A 22096-nucleotide genomic window follows, 5' to 3' on the forward strand; every position below is an offset into this window, starting at 1 on the left:
GGAGATATTCTGGGGTCGTGACTTCTCTAATGATAAGATGCATAAAACCTCAAATTTCCCTCCCAGTCCGATGAAAATATTTGTGTATGTTGCGCTCTGCAAACATTGCTGTGAACTACTCCAGTGTGTTTTTTTTCTCTGAGGGTAGAAGAAGTGGGTTAGCTAGACTCGACTTCAGTTAGAATTTCATAGCGGTCCTCAGAGGCTGTCAGCAGGACTTCCTGGTCTCATTTATCCTCGGCTTTTAATTGGCCAGTTCTTATGGCCGATTGACCCGAGTAGCCAGCTGCCTGGTCGAAAACATCACAGGTCGGTTTCAGCTTTCAGAGTCTCAGGCTGCTGGATATAATAAAGAACTTTTTTTTCAAAATAGAATATCTATCCATCAAAGTGACTCGGGCTGATTCATTTTGATGGATTACTGATTATTTACATTGTATGTATTGTTTGTCATCTTCACATTTTTTTCCATTAAACTCCTCTTTCTAAACACTCTGCTCCTTTTCCTCTCTTTTCTGTTTTTATTTCTACCCTGTTTGCATACACAATTATGGAGAAAAGATCGCGCTCATGTTTAAGATATATATCTCATGTTGCTGTTCAGTTGATATTGCTATGTACGTAATAAACTACTGAAGTGTTGTTCCACTATGGATGTACAGCTTTTTGTAAGTTTGTTTGTAAATTGTAAATAAATTAAAGTGTTTCTATTCATCTGTACACATAGTAATATGATCTTACTGTGAACTCATTTTTGTGAGCACAAGAGTCAATCTATCAAAATAGGGAAGTGTGCTCTATTACCATATTACCAAAAGTATGGGGACACCCCAGCCCACATACTTACTGTGGTTCTGTTTTTCAGGGTTTGGGCGAGGCCCAAGTGAAATCGTTGTAACCCTCCTATTTAGGTAGGGCTGTCCCCGACTAAAGAATTTGGCGTTGTTTTTGTTTTTCTGCGACTATCTGACTATCTGAATGAAAAGTGTGTTGACTAAGACTCTTTTCAGTGACTGATGATTAAGTCAACAATTAGGGGGCAGCCCTAGATTTAACATTGCACTGCTATAACACTGTCAAACTCACAATGTGAAAAACATGGATTAAAATCAATGTAACAGGACTAGAGATATCATCTTTTTTAGGCCATGCACACCTAAATACTAAATACATTACCCATAATGCAACTCGACCTGTTCAATTGGAGATTTAGGTTTTGCTAGTAGTGGCTAATCTAGCCTCGACCCACTAGCCTTAGTCAGAGATGAGGAGTGGGCTGCAGAGGTATAAGCTCACTTCTTTCTAATTCCCAGCCCCAACCGACACTGACTCCAGTGACATCACTTGAGGCAATTTACTCCTATTATTAGATCCCTCTGGAGCCACATAAGGCTTTATACAAACTTTTTTTCATATACAGTAGCATTCCCCAATACCTGTAGACAACATGTGTGTAAAATGAGTGGAGTTCCCCTTTAATGCTACATCATACAGTGATATTTTAGATAAAAATGAGCTTCCAGCTTTGTGGCAACAGGTTGGGAAAGGCCCATTCCTGTTTCAATATGACAATGCCTCCTTGCCAGGTTTTTAACATATATTTACACTTAAAGTATTCTCAGTAGATTCACAGCATTTAGCTGTGTTGCAAAATTGTCGATCTCTGCTTGCAGAATTTGCAGATTTTAAGAGTGAACAAAAGATGAAGTGAATTGCTGGAAGAGATTTTTTGGCAGTGTAAGGCAGTAAACACAGCCCCTGAACTGAAATACTGCAGCTATTTCAGACTGCGCTCCCTCTGCCCCTTCACCCATCACATTCTGCATTGTTTTGATGACCCTCTGTAGGGGTGATGGCCTTCAAGGTTTTAGCAGAGAGGACACAACATGCTGGGAGCATGGGTGGAAAATATAAAAACTCCTCCAGCTAGTTAGAAACACAGGAGTCATGTTTCACAGCAGGACAACAGATGCTGCTTGTGAGACTGTAGCGTGAAAATACAGCTCACACACAAGCTCTTCAGGATGTATGAAGGAGTGTGATGGAGTACATGATAATGAAATATAATTAACTAATAATAATTTTTGATTAGCTTTAATGTTTTAATCATATGTCACAGAATTGGGACAGAATTGCTTTTCTGTAAAATATTATCAGTCTTAACTACTGAAGCCAAGACCTGAAATTATTATTTAAACCCTGTTGTAGATCAGAACTTGAGTATCTCATAATCTTAAAGATAAAGATATCAAAATGATGTCTCATGATTGTGACTGAGGTATCTGTCTGATTATATTGACTCTATCCAAAGGTAATGATTTATTTGCAATTTTATGTCTAAATAAATTCAATTTCCCATTAGGGGGCTTCACGTAATAGACCTTCACATAATCTCGGGGTAATTAAATAAAATGAATTAATTAGTAATGTGAAAACTAGAAAATATTTTAATTAAGCAATGAAGTTGTGATCTCTAGGTAATTTTGAGAAAAAACATGTCAGACTATGCTGTGTCCTACATACTTAGTGGGACATGGGAAATACACGCATTAACTTTTTCTTTGAGTCTTGTTGTCACTTTGAGGTTACCAGGCAACCAGTGGAAGTCACATAAGTGTGTTACTACTGATAACACCCAAACATGTTCATTTGTAAACTGTAGTGCTGATAGGCAGTGGTTTTAACTCTGGACAGGAACTGTTCCTCTCTGTGTTCTAGTCTTTATACCACTAAACTAAACTGCTGCTCATGGTTATAGCACAGAAACAAGACTGCTATCAGTCTTCTCATCTTGCTCTCAGCAATAGCAAAAAGTAAATTAGCATATTTCACAAAATGCCATACTATACTTACTATTCATACATTCTTTATTTCATATAGAGAGCTGAGGTACCTTTACTGATTTCTGGTTCAACAGAAAGAGACCAGTCGTTGTCCGTGGCTAGTTCAGACATCGCTGTAACAGCAGCAGGGCGGGCAGCGCGTAGACATTTTTATCAGAAGTGGACAACGCTATAGTACACCAGGTCACGCTTGGCATTAGAATGCGTCTTGAGTGGTCACTTGTGATCTCACTTCCCCGCTCTGTAGGCAAATAAACACATACATAATTTCCAGTTGTGATATGAATCATCCAGTTTCTGTTGTACTGACTCCATATGGATAGTTAACACCAGAACATCTTTTCAGGCCAATGAAAGAAACCCTCAGTGAGAAAATGCATTACCTTATACAAGCTTGGAGGTGACAGCTAAACACAAAGAACTTCATCAACATTGTCTATAACAATAAATGTGTTAAAGAAATTATAAATGTCTATTTTCATCCTGTTAAATTAGCATTTTCTCTGTGTTTGCAGCTTGTCGCGTATTACAATGGAAGCAACAAAGAGATAATTTGGTCCCAGACAGAGAAGATCCACTGGCCCAATGGGGGCCCGCCACTGGATAACCCCCCCTGTGTGTTTTCCACAGACGACCCCTCCTGCAATGATGGTATGACTACTCTGCCTCACTCATCATAACAACACACTTAACCCTGTTAAATCGGCCTACAGATGATTTTACCTGTTTCTGAAGTGAAGTATTGTCTAGAACAAGCAACAGAAGGTTTACTAATGGACACACTGATTTCAGGAAATTGCATGAAAAGAATTATGACAAGAAAGTCCAGGCACAGCACTGACATCAAGTAAAATTATCCCACACTTAATGGCAGGTTTTTTCTATTGACTTAGAGTAAGATTGAATCGCTCATCAGATGGATATAACAGTGAACTAATGCTTTGTTTATATTATCACTGTCATCTCTACTGGGCCTGTGATATTTTCATTGATGATGCTGTGATGATAAATGTGTTGTTTTTTATTTAAATTTACCCCAACTTTTACTTCAATGAAGTGAAATAGCAAATGTTAAAGTGTAGCATTTGCTCGGATAATAAGCAGTGTGAAAGATAAGTGCTGGAAAGGGTCTGTGTTGTATGAACAGACTGACAGTTTCAGGGGGAAATGTCACAGATGATAAACTGAGGAGGAAAACCACTGCAATTATAAATGTATTTTAGTGTGAAGGAGGGATAATGAGTGGAGGAGCAATAAATCTGTCTCCATCCCAAATCTGAAGCCATCTGCAAATAATTTCAGAGAGATGAGAGCCGGTACGTCGCCTTCTCCAGTGTCGCTTTCAGCACCAAGTTTTGCAGCCATCGTAGTTTGTCCTACACCTATAGATGTGAGCAGTGTTCAGTCAGTTGCAACCTTCAACTTCAGCACTAGGTGCCACTAAATCCTTGAGTGTATTCATGTAGTCAGAAATAAGAAAGTAAAGCAGTAGTTGCAATATTATGATATTTTGTAAGAGAAAAACAAAAGAAGTGGACAGATCATGCTGTTTTGTACATTGTTTTCCAGTGGTGTGGCTGCTTATTGCTCATTAGTTGTGTCACTTAGGGAAAGTACTTAGGGACAATAAAGTTTGCAAACTGCATGGCAGGTAAGACAGGTACAATTTGCATTGTTGTGTGCGGTGCTACAGAGTCTTGTCACCACAGTGAGGCTGTCAAGTTTGGTGCCATCGTGTACAGAAACCAAGCCTATGCTGACTGACTGTATCTAATAGCATGAGTTAAGCTGCACAGAAGAGTTGGGCGGGTGGATAAACTGTTGTTTGGTCAAGAAATAGTTGCGGCATTTAACGCCACATAAAACCACTCCTTAAGCAACATCATCAGGTCAAATGTCTACTTGTCCAACAGTTTGGACCTGCAAAGCTAATGACATTTCCAGCTGCTCAATTGTGTTTAGTGCTAATTAGCAAATGTTAGCTTAATGTTAACTTACACATTATATCTGCTAAACATCTGCATGTTACAATGCTAACATTAGCATTTAGCTCAAAGCACAGCTGTGTTCAATACAGCCTCATAGAGCGGCTAGCATGACTGTAGACTCTTGTTTCACTTTAGGTAAAGCCGGACTAACTGCTTCCCCTTGCTTCCTGTCTTTTTGCTAAGCTAGGCTAAGCGTGTCCTGACTCCAGCTGTGTAAATACTGCAGTTGATCAATCTTCTCATCTCATTCTTGGAATGAAATCATTAAGAAAATGTATTCCCAAAATGTTGAACTACTCCTTTAATGGTTGCTGTTTCAGGTAATAAAAAGCAAACAGAAAATGTTGACAAATGCACATATAGAGGGTATTTATATATGTATATCCATGTCTACAAGAAATTTGATCAATACTTAAAAATCTGTGTGTAAATTAGACGTCTTCAGTTCACTGCTGCAGAATACAGTGAAGTGAAACATCTTCCACTGTGGATTAGTGTTAGAAATGATATTTCTCTAGTAATGAGTATCAGCTGTGATTTACAGCAGGCGGTATAATTAGTCTCCATTCGTTTTTTTTTTTTAAATTCCAGGAAAGTCAGAGCTGTGTAATTGTCTGAAATTGTTGCCGTTATTTGTGGCTGACAGATTGCTAAAACAGTGTAGCTGTGCTTCAGGAAGTCACAGCTGTGTTTTTCACTGTGCAGTGCTTTTTCCTTCTTTCAAAGATATGAATGTGGACATCTGTTGAACATATGAGAGACAACTGAGTGTTGGATCCTTCTCCTATTTCCAGGTCATCTGCCAGTTCTTGGTATTGTAGCAGTGGGATCCGGCTTAGCGCTCATCATTTTTGGTATCTCCAGTTTCCTCATTTACAGGTGAGTTTGATTGCTGACAATTCCTGCCTGTGCCCCTTTTTAGCTCAAACTGTAGAAATGCGGAGAGGAATTTTTTTATTCCCCTCAAAGACAGACGGAAAGAAAGCGAGAGAGGCACGTTTGAAACTGGATTCATGGGTTGTGCTGCTATAGGTGCCAGTGTGGTATTTACACAATTGTTGCCACGGCAACAACCCAGCAGGTGATGGTGTTATAGCAGCGGAGAAGTGTGCTTAAGCTGCCAAGTGAGCTCATATACTGGCCCCAAACAACCCTGACTGCTAGTCTCACTTAATGATCATTAGTGTGTTCATTAACTTTGTTTTCTTTGGGCTGGATTAAAGCTAAATGCCAGCTATTTTAATAATTCACACACTGATGTCAGACGATGATTATCAGTCAAGGTCAATTTTTGTGCTTATCTCAAAGGATCACGTGTTTGTTTGTAGACTGTCGTAAGTCGTTTGGCTTTTAAAATGCTGCTCGAAGAATACGAAGATGTCTGGTAAACTTAAAAAAGGCTGTATTTCTTACATTGCATAATCTGAACAGCCAATTTCACTGAGTCCTAAAACGTATAGTTTTGTGAAATATTTTTTTGCAAATATCAAAAAGTGTCATTTTTATTAACTGTAGTGCAGTGGTCTTATTCTGTTCTTGCCTTATTGATACATTTCTAGATATTTTCTAGAAAATTCATTCAGATAGGACCTGAGGTTTCTTTCCTTTCCTCCTGTGTTTCTGGGAAAGGGGAGTTTTTCCTCATCCAAACCGGGGGTCTAAACGATAAAAGGTGCCACATGCTGTAAAGAATGTAAAGCACTTTGAGGCAAATTTGAGATTTTGGCCTGTAAAAATAAAATTTACTAGACACAATCATGGCTGCGGACACTGAGGTCATGTCCTCAGTACTGTTTCTGGGAATTTGAAGATTTTAGCATCATGTTTACATTGTACAATTACAAAAATTATATATTATTTTTTTTCAGATGTATTTTTCAAAACTGTTTTTAGGCAAAAAATAGGTATTACCATTTTTCCTTCCAGTAGTACTGACAAGTGTTTGAAACAGTATTCAGACCATTATGTAGTGAGATTTTTTAAGTGTGGTGTGTAGTCAAACACTTACCTTAGTATTTATAAAATCATTGCTATTGTCCTGGAAATAATTGTACTGTTTTCTGTCAGATTTCTTGCCCTTACACTTATGACTCAACAACAGACAAAAATAACTTACTGTAATAAGATGGAGTTGTTTTTGCCGTGTAGTCTTGTTCAACTGCCAAGAATTGAACCACGTCATTTCGGTAATATTAACATCTTAAATAGACTGTGTGCACTACATATGTGATCTAGATAGTTTAGTTAAAACTACTAAAGTAGGTGTTTAAATAAGTGTGAGTGTTAATGGCCTCCCCCCATGCAGTTCTGTATCTTTATGATAAAATAATTGCCTGCCACATTTCTAATGGTTATAACTCTGTGCTCAGCATTCAGCTGTGAAAACAAATTCAAATGAAATTGTTACAGTGTCTCAAGTGGCACATGCTTATGGTGTATTAGATTGAGCCTCATTTAATTACACAAGAAGTTAATCATGCATGCCCTTAGCAATGGAGCCACTGGAAGGATTGCTAAATGCTGGGTAATGTCATGGGTAAAATCTGCATGTAATTAAAGAAAATTGATGTTTCTATTTTTCCCCTTTTCATCACTTCTTCAGATGTGTCTGTACACAGGCAGTTAATTGTGTTCACGACTAATAATGATTTTTATGTAAAGAGGAGCTGATTTCTATGTCACTACACAGCTCTAACTAACAAATCACACCGGTAATCCGATCACTTTCCTAATACTGACTATTAACACAAACAAGTGTTAATCACCAGCCAATCACAATGGATTTTAATCAGAGGGATGGTGGAAGAAAGACGGAGGAGCTGCTATCCATTTGAGGTAAATCCAATGAACCTGAATCTGAGTTGATCATGTTCAATATCAAACAGTTAATTAGACGCAGAGTGTGAACATAATTCTGAAAACGTTTACATCTCCTTTTTCTGTTTTTTCAGCTTACACTTCAGCAAGCACAGCATGGTTCCATAACTAGCTAGCTAGTTTTCCTGGACTCTTGGCCAGTAAGTCTTGTGAAATACGCTCTTCTTTCCTTGGAGTTCTTTTTAAAAAAAATCTGGGATCCAAGTGTAACATTTTGAGACTTATGACAACAAGTATCTATTTCTGTTATGGGAACCCAACAGGGAAACTCTGATTCATTTTTGGTCCTGACCCACAGTTGTGCACTCTCTGCTCTAGTCCAACTATATTTAGATTCATAATTTACATAAATGACAGTTTTATATATGGAAGGCTATTTTGCACAGACCTGAACATGTTGTCTTTTATTGGACTTTGAGTCAACTTTATGAGCCCCAAGGCCATGAAACTGTAAATGTAAACCTCCTCTTCAAGTAAAAAGCATAAAATAACGGTACAAGTTAGATGTTTTTGCGTGATCGCTCTGTTTGATAGCAAATGCTAACAAATTACTTCCTGTTTTTGCAGACACCAGTGGAGCTATGCTGATGGACAGAGAGGCACACACGCAGCAGAGCTGTTTACAGCCGTCTTAAAGATCAACCAGCTGCTGAGAGGCCTCCATGTTCAGTACTTGACCTACAACAACACCACTAAAATGTTTAAAACGCATTGGAGTTTAGTCACTGATGAGTTATTCTCAGATCAATCAGTCGATAACCCAGAGTTCCTCAACCCTGGGCGTCGCATGATATGCTTACAATTTATATGAATGATATATTAATATATATTTTTAAAACTTTTAACAGGAGAAATTAAAAAGAAAATATATGATAATTTCTATCTATTATATAGCTGATGCTGCTTATGTGTTTGTTCGTTTGTATAACAAAAGATTTTATACTTTAATTACATTTGTAATTGCTGGGGTAATGGGAATTTCCAGATTTAAATCTAGTTCACAGGGCAGAGGTTTCAGAAACTCCAAAGGAATCTGCATTAAAATAGGAGGCCTGATATTGTGAAACTATTGGTGTATTTTGTATAAGAAATGGGTGGCTGGTTTTGGTAATAGGTTGCTCCTCTGACATGATACAACTTGCAACTGTGTGAAATGTACACAATAGAAAAAAAAAAAATAGGTGATGGTGAATTTAATAAAAAGAAACCTGTGTATTAAATTGTATGTCTCTTTGTATTGCTTTGTGGTAAAACATATGCACTGCAACAAAACATTTGAATGCCTTATGTATGTAATGTTTAGCCTTTAAGTCTAATTTTTGCTACAAACAGAAAAAAATTCCTGGAAAATTCCTGTTTCAAGAATGTCAGTACCTAAAAGAAGCCAGAATAAGCCAGATGGCTGCACTGGTACAAGATTGTTGAAACAAGTTGTGTTCTATCAGAAACAGGTGGTTTCAATTATTTTTTAATAACAATTTTAGACTATAAAACAGACCCAACAACTTGTGAAGACAGATATGTTTTTTGCAGTGTAAATATGCAACTGTCAAAATAAAATAATGCTCACTGATTTCTACTTTCACAGTGCTGGAGCACTCAGTAGATTTCACCAGGTGGCCGGCCTCTCTCAGTTGATCTTGGAGTCTGGGGTGTGTAGCAGCAGTGTGAAGGGATGTTGAGCAGAGCAGCAGTGGCTCTGTTGTTTTAATGGAGGGGTTGGTCCAGCAGAGGTATTCACATATGGGACTTATGAAACAATAGGCCCAGTGTGGAGCCCCACACTTTGCCCCTCTGGCTGCCAGAGGTCTCTAAACGGAGCTCCTTAAATAGAAAAATACCTTTTTTTCTTGCTGGTGGTGGATGGGGCTGGAGGGCACCGGCGGTTTAATGGTGTTTCCTGCCCTCAAAATGGTTGCGCATAGGCATGGCCTGGGGTATTTGTAGACACAAACAAGCATCAGAATCACCTTTAAGTTCCTGGACTGTCCGACTTCACAGTTTGTCCTTGTCAAAAGGGGGTAAAAGAAAAAAACAAGCCACTTTTCGGGCCGACTGAGATGGTTCGGGGAAAGGCTAAAACACGATGATATGCAAACGCTGCAATAATTTCCTGCAGCCATCTGGAAGTATTTTACACCTTTCAGATTGTGTTGGAATGTATGGGCTCTGCTCATTTTTCATTTCTAAGTGTTTCTAACTGAAAATGATTTTCCTCCGCTGTCAACCCCCCAAAACTCTCCAGTTTTCACAACTCTGGACTCATAGTTTTATTTTTGACTGTGTTTTTGCTGTAAATCATTAAGTGTCAAGAAACAGCAGCTCCTCTGAGATTTGCCCCAGATGTGTTGATTTGCTGGAATGCCTCTTCCCCTCTGTGGTGCTCGGTGTTTGCCAGTCAGACTGATGCTCAAAAATAACACTCAAAACATGTCAAAAATATAACTGACATGAAAATTACAAGATTAATGAAGCTGGTTAGGATGTGCAGACATTTGGAGGCTGTTTGCAGATGTGGAGCACTTTCTATTCATTTCTAATTTAATCCATCCACCCATAATGCATCATATATTTTAACATTTAGGACAGACTCAAATTATGAAGTTTTATTGTTTTACTTTAAATGCCTACAAAACATTACATAACATAGAAATATTATTATAGTTACGTGACATGATCTAATCTACCCTAACTTTAAATACTGTAATAGAAATATAACACAATTCAAGGAAATGTAAAATAGCATAACCTAACCGGACATACCACAACACGCCTAAGATAATGTAACGCAACTTGATGTAACGTAACAGAACATAATCTAATTTACCCTAACTCTTCCTAACATAATAAGATAACGTGACAAGACCTAACCTAACATAACGTACAGTAATAATAACTTGAAATATAACACAATGCAACAGAATTTAAAATAACATAACATTTATTAGTATAAAAACATACATTTTGTTCATAAACAGTTGTTAAACATGTATCTTTACTGTTTGTTACATTGTATTACAGTTGCTTTGGCTCAGTTTTCACAGCAGGATTTCAATCTGCAAAACTCTTAATACACAGAGCCAGACGAGGCAGATTTTTATCTTTAAACACAAAAGTTGCATACAAAGCTGCAAAACACTAAATCATGTGTGCAGCCCTCAGAATACAAACACTCTTCAGACAGACACAGACACACACCTGATAATGACCATTTTATCTGAAATGAAACAATGATTAAAATTCAATGACGACCATAAGACATTTAAGACATTAACTATTTAATCACCAACACGTACTTACTGGTTCACTTACATTCATTATTTTAGTTTTAAGGAACCATTGTTTTTATGGTTATTTTTGTACCAGTGTTAGTACTAAGATAAGGCTAGAACATCTGAGTCCACTCTCAGTGAGTTTGTTAAAAATAAAGAGCGTGGGAGTAAGAATTGAAGTGGATTCTAATCTTCATCGTGGTTATCATTGTTTTTCACAGAAGAAAAGACCTGTGAGTCATCAGTCTCCATTGTGTACCTTTAGTTAAAGCAGAAGAAATTAGGCTTTCTGTAGAGTTTGAACTCAAGTCCAGTCCACACAGGAAGATAGAAGAGCCGTAATTTGATAAGTTTAGCGCATTCTCAGCACGACACTCAATCTACTCGTCATTTCTAGTCACATATAAGGCTGTTTAAAAGGGTCAGAAAGTAATGTTGATGTTGGCTTTTTAGTTACTGATTTAAAATCTGTTTCACTAAATTCCAGTATGTGTCTTTACTGTGTAATGTTGTTGCATGTTTCAGCATGTGTTTGAAAGAAAGAGCCCTTTGTACAGGAGGACTTTTAAAAAAAATCCACCTTAAAAAGTAATTTTCCACTTTGCCAAAGTTAAATAAGTAGAGCATATGGACCAGTGAAGTTAAAATCTAATAAAACGCAAACACACAAGCACTTGCATGCATCAACACACGTACAATCAACATTGCTATGCAAAAGCTGGACGCGAGGCATTCTGCAGTCAGGTCTGAGACCGCTATCTCAGGATATACCACCAGGGCCAATGGAGATCAAACATAACTACACAAATGAAGCAGTTAACTCTTTTTTTAAGGTGACTTGCCAAAATAAATCCATGTTGTTTTATATGTCATAGAGTCAACAGACCACCTCGCCTCTGAAGGCTTTATATTCATTTATTTAGTTTGTATGAAACAGTGAAATTAGATAGACGCCCCCTCATACCCAGAGTTCAGATTCAAACCCACAAAGTCACAATTTTGTGGTAAAAACATCAGCCCACTCCCACGCCACAACCCCAACCCAGTCCACTTCATCTATTCTCCGTGCTGCTGTCCTTGTTGAGTTCACCACCTGGTTTTTTCCTTCTTTTCAGGAAACTGAAGCTGGAGAAGGAGCTTGCTGGAATGCTGTGGAGGATTCGGTGGGAGGACCTCCAGTTCGAGAGCCCCAATAAATACCACAAACGGGCCGGCAGTCGGCTCACCCTCTCACAGGTAGATGATCTTCTCAAATGGTGCTGTTGTAAGTACAGATTTATGTAGGAAAAAATAATAAAAATGTGCAGGTGAGGTGACAAAGCGCTTCATGGCTTCAAACTAAATGTTACACCCACATGATTTCATATTAAAGCTGGCAGCCCTGAACATTTCTTCATAGTCTTGAGCTTTATATCGCCTTTTACTCAGTCAGCGCTGCCGGCACAGTCTCCAATGTGTGATTAACAAGTTGTTGTTCATCCGGCGGGTTACGTTGCCATGTCTGTTCCACACAGCTCTCATTCACACAAGACTGATTATCAGCCTCGAGATGTCGCTGCTGTAAAATTGGACCCACCAGGAATCGATAATGCTAATTTGACACGTTTGAAGTTTAGAGCTTCACCCTGTTTACAGACTGTGTGCTGTGTATTAAAATGCAGTTTGGGGAAAGAAAAAGCAAATCTGCAGCCCTGAGAGAGTCCAAATCCTTTGTTAGTTTACACATTCCTGAAAGCTCTCCTAGTGGTTTATTGAAGGTGGCCGGGTTTGCGGTGGCAGACGCATATTAAATGATTGTTAAAATAAGCCCTTGTCTGGCCCCGGTCCCTACACATATAATACCTCATCCCGTTCTTCAGGTATCAAGTTCTGTTGTCTGAGAGCTAATGCATCTCCCTCGGGTTTGTGTTTCGTCCCACATGTGCAAGCGTTCATGAAAAGCACATGCGCACACCTTTTTCATTACTGGTTTTCGGTCCAATTGCTGGGATAATGTGTGTGTGGAAAACACAGTAATTTTCCAGACCGATGTATTTTCCAGTGTGCCGTGTGTTGCCAGTATTTGCATTCTATACAAATGCATAGTTGACTGTGCTGGCTGTCTGTATGCTGCGCGCCCACTTGATTTTTATTCACTCTGTGTGCACTGCAGACATTTGCCCAAGGACTCGAGTTGGTGCTTTATTTTCTCAAATATACGAGAAAGGCAATTTCATGTTGCACAGAGAGAGGTATTTTGGATAAGAATGTCAGCGGATGAACCCCTTTTAGGAAGCTGTGTTGCAGTAAAGTGAAAGCACAGTCTTAAATGACCAACATTTAATCCTCTTTGCTCTAATCTACACACTGCCAACTGACTTTTTTCTTTTTTTTTTCTTCTTCTTCTTCTCACTACTCCTTTCCACCTTCTCAGAGAGGCTCCAGCTATGGCTCCTTGATAACTGCCCATGGAAAATATCAGCTATTTGCAAAAACCGGCTATTTTAAGGTAAGGCTTAGTGAGTTCTGACATTTTCAACTCCTGCGCACTCCTTTCCCACCCACACATGTGCACACTCGCAGAGAAAGCCGGAGAGCCGGAGAGGAGAGAGAAAGAGAGTGTGGGCGAATTTAGGTAGTTGGTTTTAATGTGAGCTGCAGAATGCGTCAATTTTCATCTTCTTCCTTTTTCCCCCCCTTTCTTTGTTTCTACACTCCCGCCTCGCAGTCTGGACATGGCCATCAACTTGTTGCTGTGGTTAATTTAGCCGTTTAAGATGGAGGAGGATTGAGGGAATGTTACAAAAAGAGCCCTCTGAATAATGAGATAGCTGTGTTTTGTTTTTAGCTGTATGGTGTAGGTTTTATATAAATGCTGATGTCACGGTACAGCTTGAACGTCTCATGGATTACTGGAGGTACTGATACACTTCTCAAATTCAATATGGGCTGGGGGTGATTGAATCCGACACCAAAGCTGAAACAGAGAGACGTGCAAAAAGAAAACAACCTGCAAGTACTGGAAAATAACCTCTGAAATGATCAGAAGCCAAAAGTATCTGCTTTCAAACACACGCCACCATCAGCTCCTAACTGTATATTCTACTGCGAATAAAAGTTAAAGCTCCCACATGGACTCACACATGAACGGTGTTTTTTTTCTCCAGCCTGTCACGTCTGTGGCTCTGAGATATTCACCTCACTTCCTTCGTTTACTGATCCTCACATATCAAAGCGACAGATACGATTCTTCTTCTGCAGCAGCACACTGAAATAGGCCCAAAGTACCTGTAGGCTATACTGCAAGATGCTGCTCTCCCCTCTGAATGCTGTTTGATTTCCTCTCTCTATTTTCTGCCTTATTTACATACCATGGTTGAAGAAATATTCAGATAATTTACTTAAGTAAAAGTACCCTAACCCTAACACCACACTGTGAAAATACTCCACTACAAGTAAAGGCCTTTGAAGTATGTGAGTATTATCAGCAAAATGCACTTAAAGTATGGAAGGTAAAAGTAGTCATTGTACATTAAGATGGTTCCTGTCAGTGTTTTACTGATATATATGTTGTTTTACTGATGCATTAATGTGTATGGTGCATTTTACTGCTGTGCGTGTTCAGGTTGGAGCTAATCTACAGCAATGCATTTTCCAGCTAATCCAAGAGAGTTTTTAAACAGTTTATTTGGATTAAGAAGTAGGGGAATTGTGTATAAAGGAACACTTCATCCTTCAGTTTATCACTAACATTCAAAATCAAAACATTTGGAGATACATGGTTTTCACTGGACAAGTGTATGAAAAATTGTAATCTGATTGTTACTTGTAACTAAAGCTGTCAGACAAATATAGTGGAGTAAAAGAGTAAAAAGTAAAATATTTGCCTCTAGGATGTAGTGGAATAGAAGTATAAAACTGTATAAAACAAGTAAAGTACAAGTACCTAAAAGTTGTACTTAAGTACAGCACTTGAGTAAAAGTACTTTATTTACATTCTACCACTGTTTACATGTAGACCAATGTGCATCCTCCTCATTGTAGTCTGTTATGCCCTCAAGCCGTGTATAAACCGAACTGTGTTGTCTCTCAGACTGGATTCATTGCTCTGTCTCTTGTTGTGCACACAGGGGAACCTGGTGGCCATTAAGCATGTCAACAAGAAGAGGATAGAGCTGACCAGACAGGTTTTACTGGAACTCAAACATGTAAGTGTTCATTAAAATATCCTTTTGAAGTGTTGAGTTAATTATTTTGTGTTAATGAACTTGCCAAAAATCACAAATATGTCAGGGGGTATTAGAATCTGTCTCTAAGAAGACTCTGTCCTTAGGCTAATGATTTGTCCAGTATAATTAGCACTTAGTGAGAATCCTTCTCACTAAATCATCTGCAATAGGTCCAAACTGCAGCTGCAAGGTTTTTAATTGGAACTAGGAGAAGAGGAAACACTACCCTAATTGTAGTATCCCTTCACTGGCTTCCAATTACAGTAATTTGGGAATACAGTTCAGAATTGCTCATGAGGAATTAAATGGATTGGCTACTACTGTACAATGGTGCACTCTAACATCAGCAGAAGAAGTTCTTCTTGCAGTTGAATGACCATACGTTTGCTGTCTTGGGACCTAAACTACCGTCCACAATCCACAGTGCTTCTTTCTTTTAAACTGAACTATAATTGACTATTTTTTGTCATTTTATCTGGTTTTACCACTTACCACTTGGATGTCCACATTTTCCACTAGTACTAAAGAGACATCAAAATCTAATGGGCAGACTGCTAATACATTTGCATACTTAAAGCCACAATAATCAAATAAACAACGGGTCACATGACTTGTATGTGAAAGATGTTGCTCATATTAAAGGATCCAAAAGAAAGATCACCCTACAAAGTATTTCAGCATCTTTCAGTTCATTGTTTTGGTCTTATGGCTCCCATTAGCATTGTTTCCTGCCACAACAGGCAGTCGTCTTCAGTGAAAAAGCTCTAAAAACCAACTATACACTAGCCTTCCAGCTCTGCAAGCAGACAATGTGAGTGACTAACTGGTGAACATAGTGGAGCATTTAGCAGCTAAAGGCTGCGAGACTAGGGAAGAGTGCAAAAAAGCCCTGTCTAGAGCCAGTGTTTGATTTGTCGACAAAAGAGGATCTGCTCCCTCTATAGATATACAGGTCTCAGTTTAATGTAACAAAAACACAACTATACCCTTTTTTCAGGTGATTACACACTCATAACAAACATACCTATGAATATTAGATCCTCTTAAACACACTGGACCTTTAAAAGTTGATGAGATGTGACCACTGAAGTCGAACCTCATGATCTCCCCTCTAGGACAAAATATATTATAGTTTTACTTTGATTTGTTGTGTTTTATTACAAATTGTAAAATACTTTGTCCTGTCCAAAACTTTTATATTTTGGGTGTAGTGATATAGCCTCTGTTCTACACATACTTTCACGTTTAGTCTTTTCTTCAGAAAAAGAATCCAAAATTCTTGCGTTTGGCCATGAAATCCATCTGAGAAACCGTTGGCTTGTGCTGTTGTTTCTGAGTGCTTTCAGCGGCCTCAGTGTGAAGAGAGCCATGCACAGAGAGACCTTGGGGATGAATTGTAAAAAAAAAAAAACAAAAACAAAAAAAAACAAAAACCTCCATCTCAACAAGTTGTATTCAGTTCACTCACTCACTAGAATGAAAACAATGAATTGAAATAATTATTATACTTTTTACCGCTGCAGGGGAAAGACCTTCATACAAGGTTCAATCACTCCACCTGTTTTACAAAATGAGTTCCTTAAAAGTGGAACTATCTCACACATTGGCACAGAATCCTGAATTAGTAGGACAGTAAAAGTTTTATTTTCAATTTTCTGGTTTTTGTTAGCAGGAAGTGGCACCTGGCTCCCCATTAGCATGTTCAGCCAGTGCCACTGCAGGATGTTGCTTGTAAAAGAGTCCTTAAACTGTCTCTTCAACATCATCAACAGCGGATGTTGATGAAAAGCTCCCTTTGGCTGGGAAATATTTACGAGGGAGCGATAAGTAAGCTGAGGGAGAGAAAAATCCACACAATTTATGTGGTTTGGTGATGGAAACACAGTGTGGCACTGGGAAACCCATAACTCGGAAATTACACGGGCGCTCATGAACAAGATGGATGCTCGTGGGGAGGACTTTTGGCCATTTCTTTACTTTTAACATCCCCAGCTCTCTTTATTCAAATTCTCTCTTTCTCAGCTCTGTATTTTTTGGTCCTTTTTTTTTCTCGTGCGAGTCGCAGCCCATTGGAGGAAGAGAGCAGTTTGGGCTTCTCGGATGCCTCTGCAGCCTCTCGGTCAGTCGGCAGGCACACATGGGAGAGAGGCTGCTGTCTGAGCTGGCAGCTTCTCAGACGCCCCGGGGGCCTGATCGGCTGTCAAACCTCAGCTCGTGAAAAAGCCAACCAGATGGGGGAAGAGACAAGCCCTGCCAGTGGAAACTTAACCACTTGTCTTCCAGTTTGTCTTCTCTCTCTCTCTCTCGCTCTCCTCCTCCTCCCCCCTTGGTGGTTCTGTCCCCCCCTCCCCTCCCTGCCCAGAGTGCAGCAGGGGAAATTATATAGGCCAAAGGGTAGGCTAACATCTCCGAAGCCGTGAAACAGGAGCGACTGACTCCCTGGTTTTGGTGTGAGGGCGGCTGTCACTCACTGTGCTCAAAGAAGAAAAGTACACTGTTGAAATTATGAACTCCGTTTTTGAAGTTTCATGCTGGCTGCAGAAAGATGTCTTTTTTTTTCAGTGCTGCTTCTGTCAGCGCCCATACGGGTTGGAATGAAGGCGCGAGGAGGACGTCCGTGTAGCTTGTTTCTATAAAAGAAAATCACACTTTCTCATAAACTCAATCTGCCAGAACATGTTGCACTTTTAATATTCAAAGTGATTCACGTTTTGGAAGACACGCTGTATCGTAAAACCTGTGTGTGATTATTTTCCATGTAGAGCAGTTTTACACGTTCTGCCTGCTCCGCTCTGATATTCCTGCTTGTACATCCTCGCAACGTTTTTTTTTTTCACCATCCACAGCACACAGGCTCATTCATAACCTACGAGGGCAATTTATGCACATGCACATGTTTCAACTGGGTGCCCTGAGCTGGAATGCGCTTCAACACGTCGAAAAGAGACACTGTGCCAACTAGCCGACTGCAAATAGGCTATTTTGATGAACTGCTGGCAGCGTTATTCTCAAAACTTTGTATATAAATGAACCGTCAGTCCTCTCCCCCGTCCTCTGTTTCCGTGAGGTTTGGGACTGTGATGTTTGGAAAGAGTTACACTCACAGTTGCAGTGTTTGTGTGGTTATTTTCAGATGAGAGACGTTCAGTTCAACCATCTAACCAGGTTCATCGGAGCCTGCATTGACCCTCCCAACATCTGCATCGTAACAGAGTACTGTCCCAGAGGCAGCCTGCAGGTAACGTCTCCTGCTTCTATACTTTTACATGTATTCATTACTACTCTACTGCTGAATAAAGATATGACAAATGACTGGATATCAGTGTCAAATTCAGCTGTTAAAGTCCCCTCCCACTCAAAAATGTGTATGCAGAATGATATATATATATATATATATACATTGACACATTCATCTGCTGTGGGAAAAATTCAGTTTGGATTTTTCAACCACAACCAGTTTGATCATCATGGTCCAGTATGCAACTTACACAAGTGTGATGTGTAAACTCCAGTCACACACACTGAGGATGAATTAGGAGTAGTTAAACCGTTGAACATAATATTATTAACAGCGCATTAACAGAGCAGAGGGAGACCTGGGAAATTGTGCTGTTTAAATAGACTGCCAGATTGAAAGGGTATGCTTGGTTAGTGATTATGGAGTGAGGCATGTCGTGTGTATAGCAGTGTGTATAGCAGCGCAGCTTGAGTTGACTGCCTGAATTAGCTCGCAGGCTTCGCTCCACTGGTGGAGCCAGCAGCCGTTTAGCTTAGCTTAGCATAAAGATTGGAAGTAGGGGGAAACAGCTAGCCTGGCTCTGTTTGAAAGTTCAACATTTTCATAACCGATTGTTAAATTGTTCAAAAAGGAATTTATCAAGCAAAAATGTAATTCTGTGGTTCCAGCATCTCCAATGTAAGCTAATCTTCTTTCTTTTATATTATTAGAAATTGAATATGTCACCATGCATTTTTTACTATTTTCTGACATTTTACAGACTAAAGTTGTTTACAGTTGTTGTCGCTGTTAATGTATTTTAAACTCAAGTAAGAGCAGTAGTTTATGAAATACAGACAAAAGGGCTACAAATGTCCTACCTGACAACAGTAGGGAATCCTTTAACATCCTGTATCCACACCTAAAAACATATCACTTGTTTCTTGGCAAAAACTTCAAACTTTCCACCAAATAACACTGAAATCTGTTGACAGGTTTTTCACTGTTAACAAAAACAAAACAAACAACAAAATCAGGACAGAAAACATAATCCCCACAACAGTTATAGGTTATAACTTCAGTAATAATTTCATGCCTGACTTTTACACCAAAAGTAAGTGTAAGAGAATTTATCGGGTGTGATCTTTGTACTTGAAAGCAAACTGATCTGAAGCTTAGTGATTAATGCATTAATACATGAAATATACAAGTTACAGAATAAGGAATCACTGAATGAAAAGTCATTGGGCTTTTCTCGTTGCAGTACTACAAGAGCAAACTGTCTGAGCATGGACAGCGTTGTCAAACTGCTATTCCTGGCAGTGTTTGTACCAAACTCTGCCCACTGAGCTCTAGGGCGTGAAGTGAAATCACCTTATTTAGTCTCCAGTGAGCCTATAGTGTGTGACAAGCTTACCGTTGACATCTTTTTGTCTATGCTTCATGTTAAGCCTTTTTATTCCGATAAGAAATGTACGATGCCTTCAGTGAACTTGTTCCTGGCCTGCACTCTGTGTTCCTGACTCCAACAACCTCTTAAAATGGACGAGGTGGAAAACGATGGGAAACTCAGCCATGGACTTCATCAGTCACACTTGTAGGGAAAGACTTATGTGTAAAACACAGATAGCTGCAACTGATGTGATATGGCTGGATGTCAAAGTTGGACCCAGTTTCCAGTAACTGGCCGGCTGAGAAGCCTGTGAGGGTTATTCATTAACATCCTGCAGGGCTTAACTCCGTGACCCTGAGGATGAAAAAGAACATGTTTTATCTGGACTGAAGGTGTTTCTGCATTTAGTCCCAAAATAAACTTTGGCCGCTGAGAAGCTCTTGGAAGTTTAAAAGATAAAGCAAAAACTTTTTTTTTTTCTTGTTGTAAAAGTTTTCAGCTCCTTTTTTGTTTTGATTTTGCTTTTCCAGGACATTTTGGAGAATGAGAGCATCAACCTGGACTGGATGTTCCGCTACTCGCTGATCAATGACATAGTGAAGGTACGTGACGGTCAGACTGAAACAGAAATCCAATGCAGGATTGGAATGCCGATTTATATCTTTTTGTATAAATGTTGTCAAAAAGGTCACTTTTCAGTGTTAAATTAGATGCCTTGTGTGTCTTAGAGACACAGAAAAAAATGTCTCAGTTGCCATGGTTTCACATGGAGAGTTTGTGGAAGAGTGAGTGAGGCAGAGAAAGAGAGCAAGAGGGACCAACATGCACAAAAATGTATTTCTGGCACAGTACAGTGGCTGAAACTACAGTAAATATTGCTGTTATATAGTGTAAAGTAGGACAGAAACATAATCATAAACTTTGCTAAAATTTCCTTCCAGCTTAATCAAAACTAATCATGGACTTATTTTAGAAGATTATTTTTAATCCGCCCTAACAAAGAGGCTTTTTGTCAGAGCGGCCTCTTAGATGGATTCAATATTGAGCTTGCATGCATGACGAAGGGCTCCGGCTAAATTTCCTCCACACAGATAGCAGCGTTCTGCAGAGAAGAGGCGCCGGTGAAGCTTTGAGGGATGTTTGACTCACCGTTTCCACAAAATATTGAACATGAGTACATTCAGTACCCGCTGTCCCCTTCCCAAAGGAATTAACAGTAATTTCACAGAAATTCCCCCACGACTGTGCTGTCCTTGAAACACGGCTTCTTTTCAAACCCGTCAGCATACATCCACTTGTCAAAGCGTATTATTTCCATATGTCTGGATTTGTGTGTTTTCATGTATGATTTTCTGTGGAGGAAAAAAAGAGGGAGAGAGGGAGAGAACACCCCTTAATGCTTGACTTAACGCTCCTCTCCACCAGGGAATGAACTATCTCCACAACAGCTACATTGGCTGCCATGGAAATCTGAAGTCATCTAATTGCGTGGTGGACAGTCGATTTGTTTTGAAAATCACGGATTATGGCTTGGCCAGCTTCCGCTCGTCCTGCGAAAACGATGACTCGCACGCACTCTATGCAAGTAAGTCGAGTTCATTTGTCCTGGTCCCAGCACTGAATCTTTTCATTCACAAAAGCATCAGCTCCTGTTGTACTTCAGGCATTTTATGTGTGTTCTCGACTGTTCCTGGTTTTCCAGAGAAACTCTGGACGGCTCCTGAGCTGCTCATATACGACCGCCATCCTCCTCAAGGGACTCAGAAGGGTGATGTGTACAGTTTTGGCATCATACTACAGGAAATAGCCTTGAGGAATGGACCTTTCTATGTGGAAGGCATGGACCTCAGCCCCAAAGGTAAACACAACTGTCTTTTATAGGCCTCAGCTGACCACTGGGACCCTTTAAAACAGCAGGCGTGCAGCAAACTAACATGTTAGACCTGAACACAAAAAAAAAGTCAATCAAACATGTATGATGATAAATCAGTACAGTAAGTTTTGTGTTACTTTTTCACAAACAACACAACATTGCGTTCACGTTGTGTAACATTGTGAAGCTTCTTTATAAGAACCAAGTGAAATATTTATGAAGAGTGGGTTTCATTCAACAAGGACAGAAAAGGCGGAAGTCCACATAATAGGAACTTCCTTCTTTGGCTTTTCACTGACATTTCAAAGTGGACCTTTACAAGGTCAGACTGCAATATCATGGCCCTGCAGCTACGTACACAAACAAAGAACACATGTTGGCCAGATGTCAAAGGCAGGTGGAGTCACAAAAACCAACACATCTCT

General features: G+C 39.4%; 2 protein-coding genes across 3 annotated transcripts in view; one reads left to right on the top strand and one right to left on the bottom strand.

Annotated features, from left to right (window-relative positions):
* npr2 (natriuretic peptide receptor 2) overlaps positions 1 to 22096 on the top strand; it is a 56043-nt gene that overhangs the window by 16337 nt on the left and 17610 nt on the right. Inside the window, exons 6-14 of the mRNA XM_051411694.1 lie at positions 3359 to 3494; positions 5626 to 5710; positions 12096 to 12216; positions 13394 to 13468; positions 15090 to 15167; positions 18322 to 18426; positions 20329 to 20400; positions 21224 to 21383; positions 21501 to 21656. Coding sequence (XP_051267654.1) covers positions 3359 to 3494; positions 5626 to 5710; positions 12096 to 12216; positions 13394 to 13468; positions 15090 to 15167; positions 18322 to 18426; positions 20329 to 20400; positions 21224 to 21383; positions 21501 to 21656 — 988 coding nt within the window. The remainder of the gene's footprint in view (positions 1 to 3358; positions 3495 to 5625; positions 5711 to 12095; positions 12217 to 13393; positions 13469 to 15089; positions 15168 to 18321; positions 18427 to 20328; positions 20401 to 21223; positions 21384 to 21500; positions 21657 to 22096) is intronic.
* Positions 10632 to 22096, bottom strand: part of spag8 (sperm associated antigen 8) — a 40323-nt gene continuing 28858 nt past the window's right edge. Inside the window, exon 7 of one of the 2 annotated variants that reach the window (XM_051411703.1) lies at positions 10632 to 12239. The gene's annotated coding sequence lies outside the window, so the exon portion shown is untranslated. Of the gene's footprint in view, positions 17819 to 22096 lie in introns of both variants that reach the window. The other variant, XM_051411704.1, reaches the window with a different exon arrangement.

This window comes from Dicentrarchus labrax, unplaced genomic scaffold (genome assembly GCF_905237075.1).
Source record: "Dicentrarchus labrax unplaced genomic scaffold, dlabrax2021, whole genome shotgun sequence".
NCBI lineage: Eukaryota > Metazoa > Chordata > Actinopteri > Moronidae > Dicentrarchus > Dicentrarchus labrax.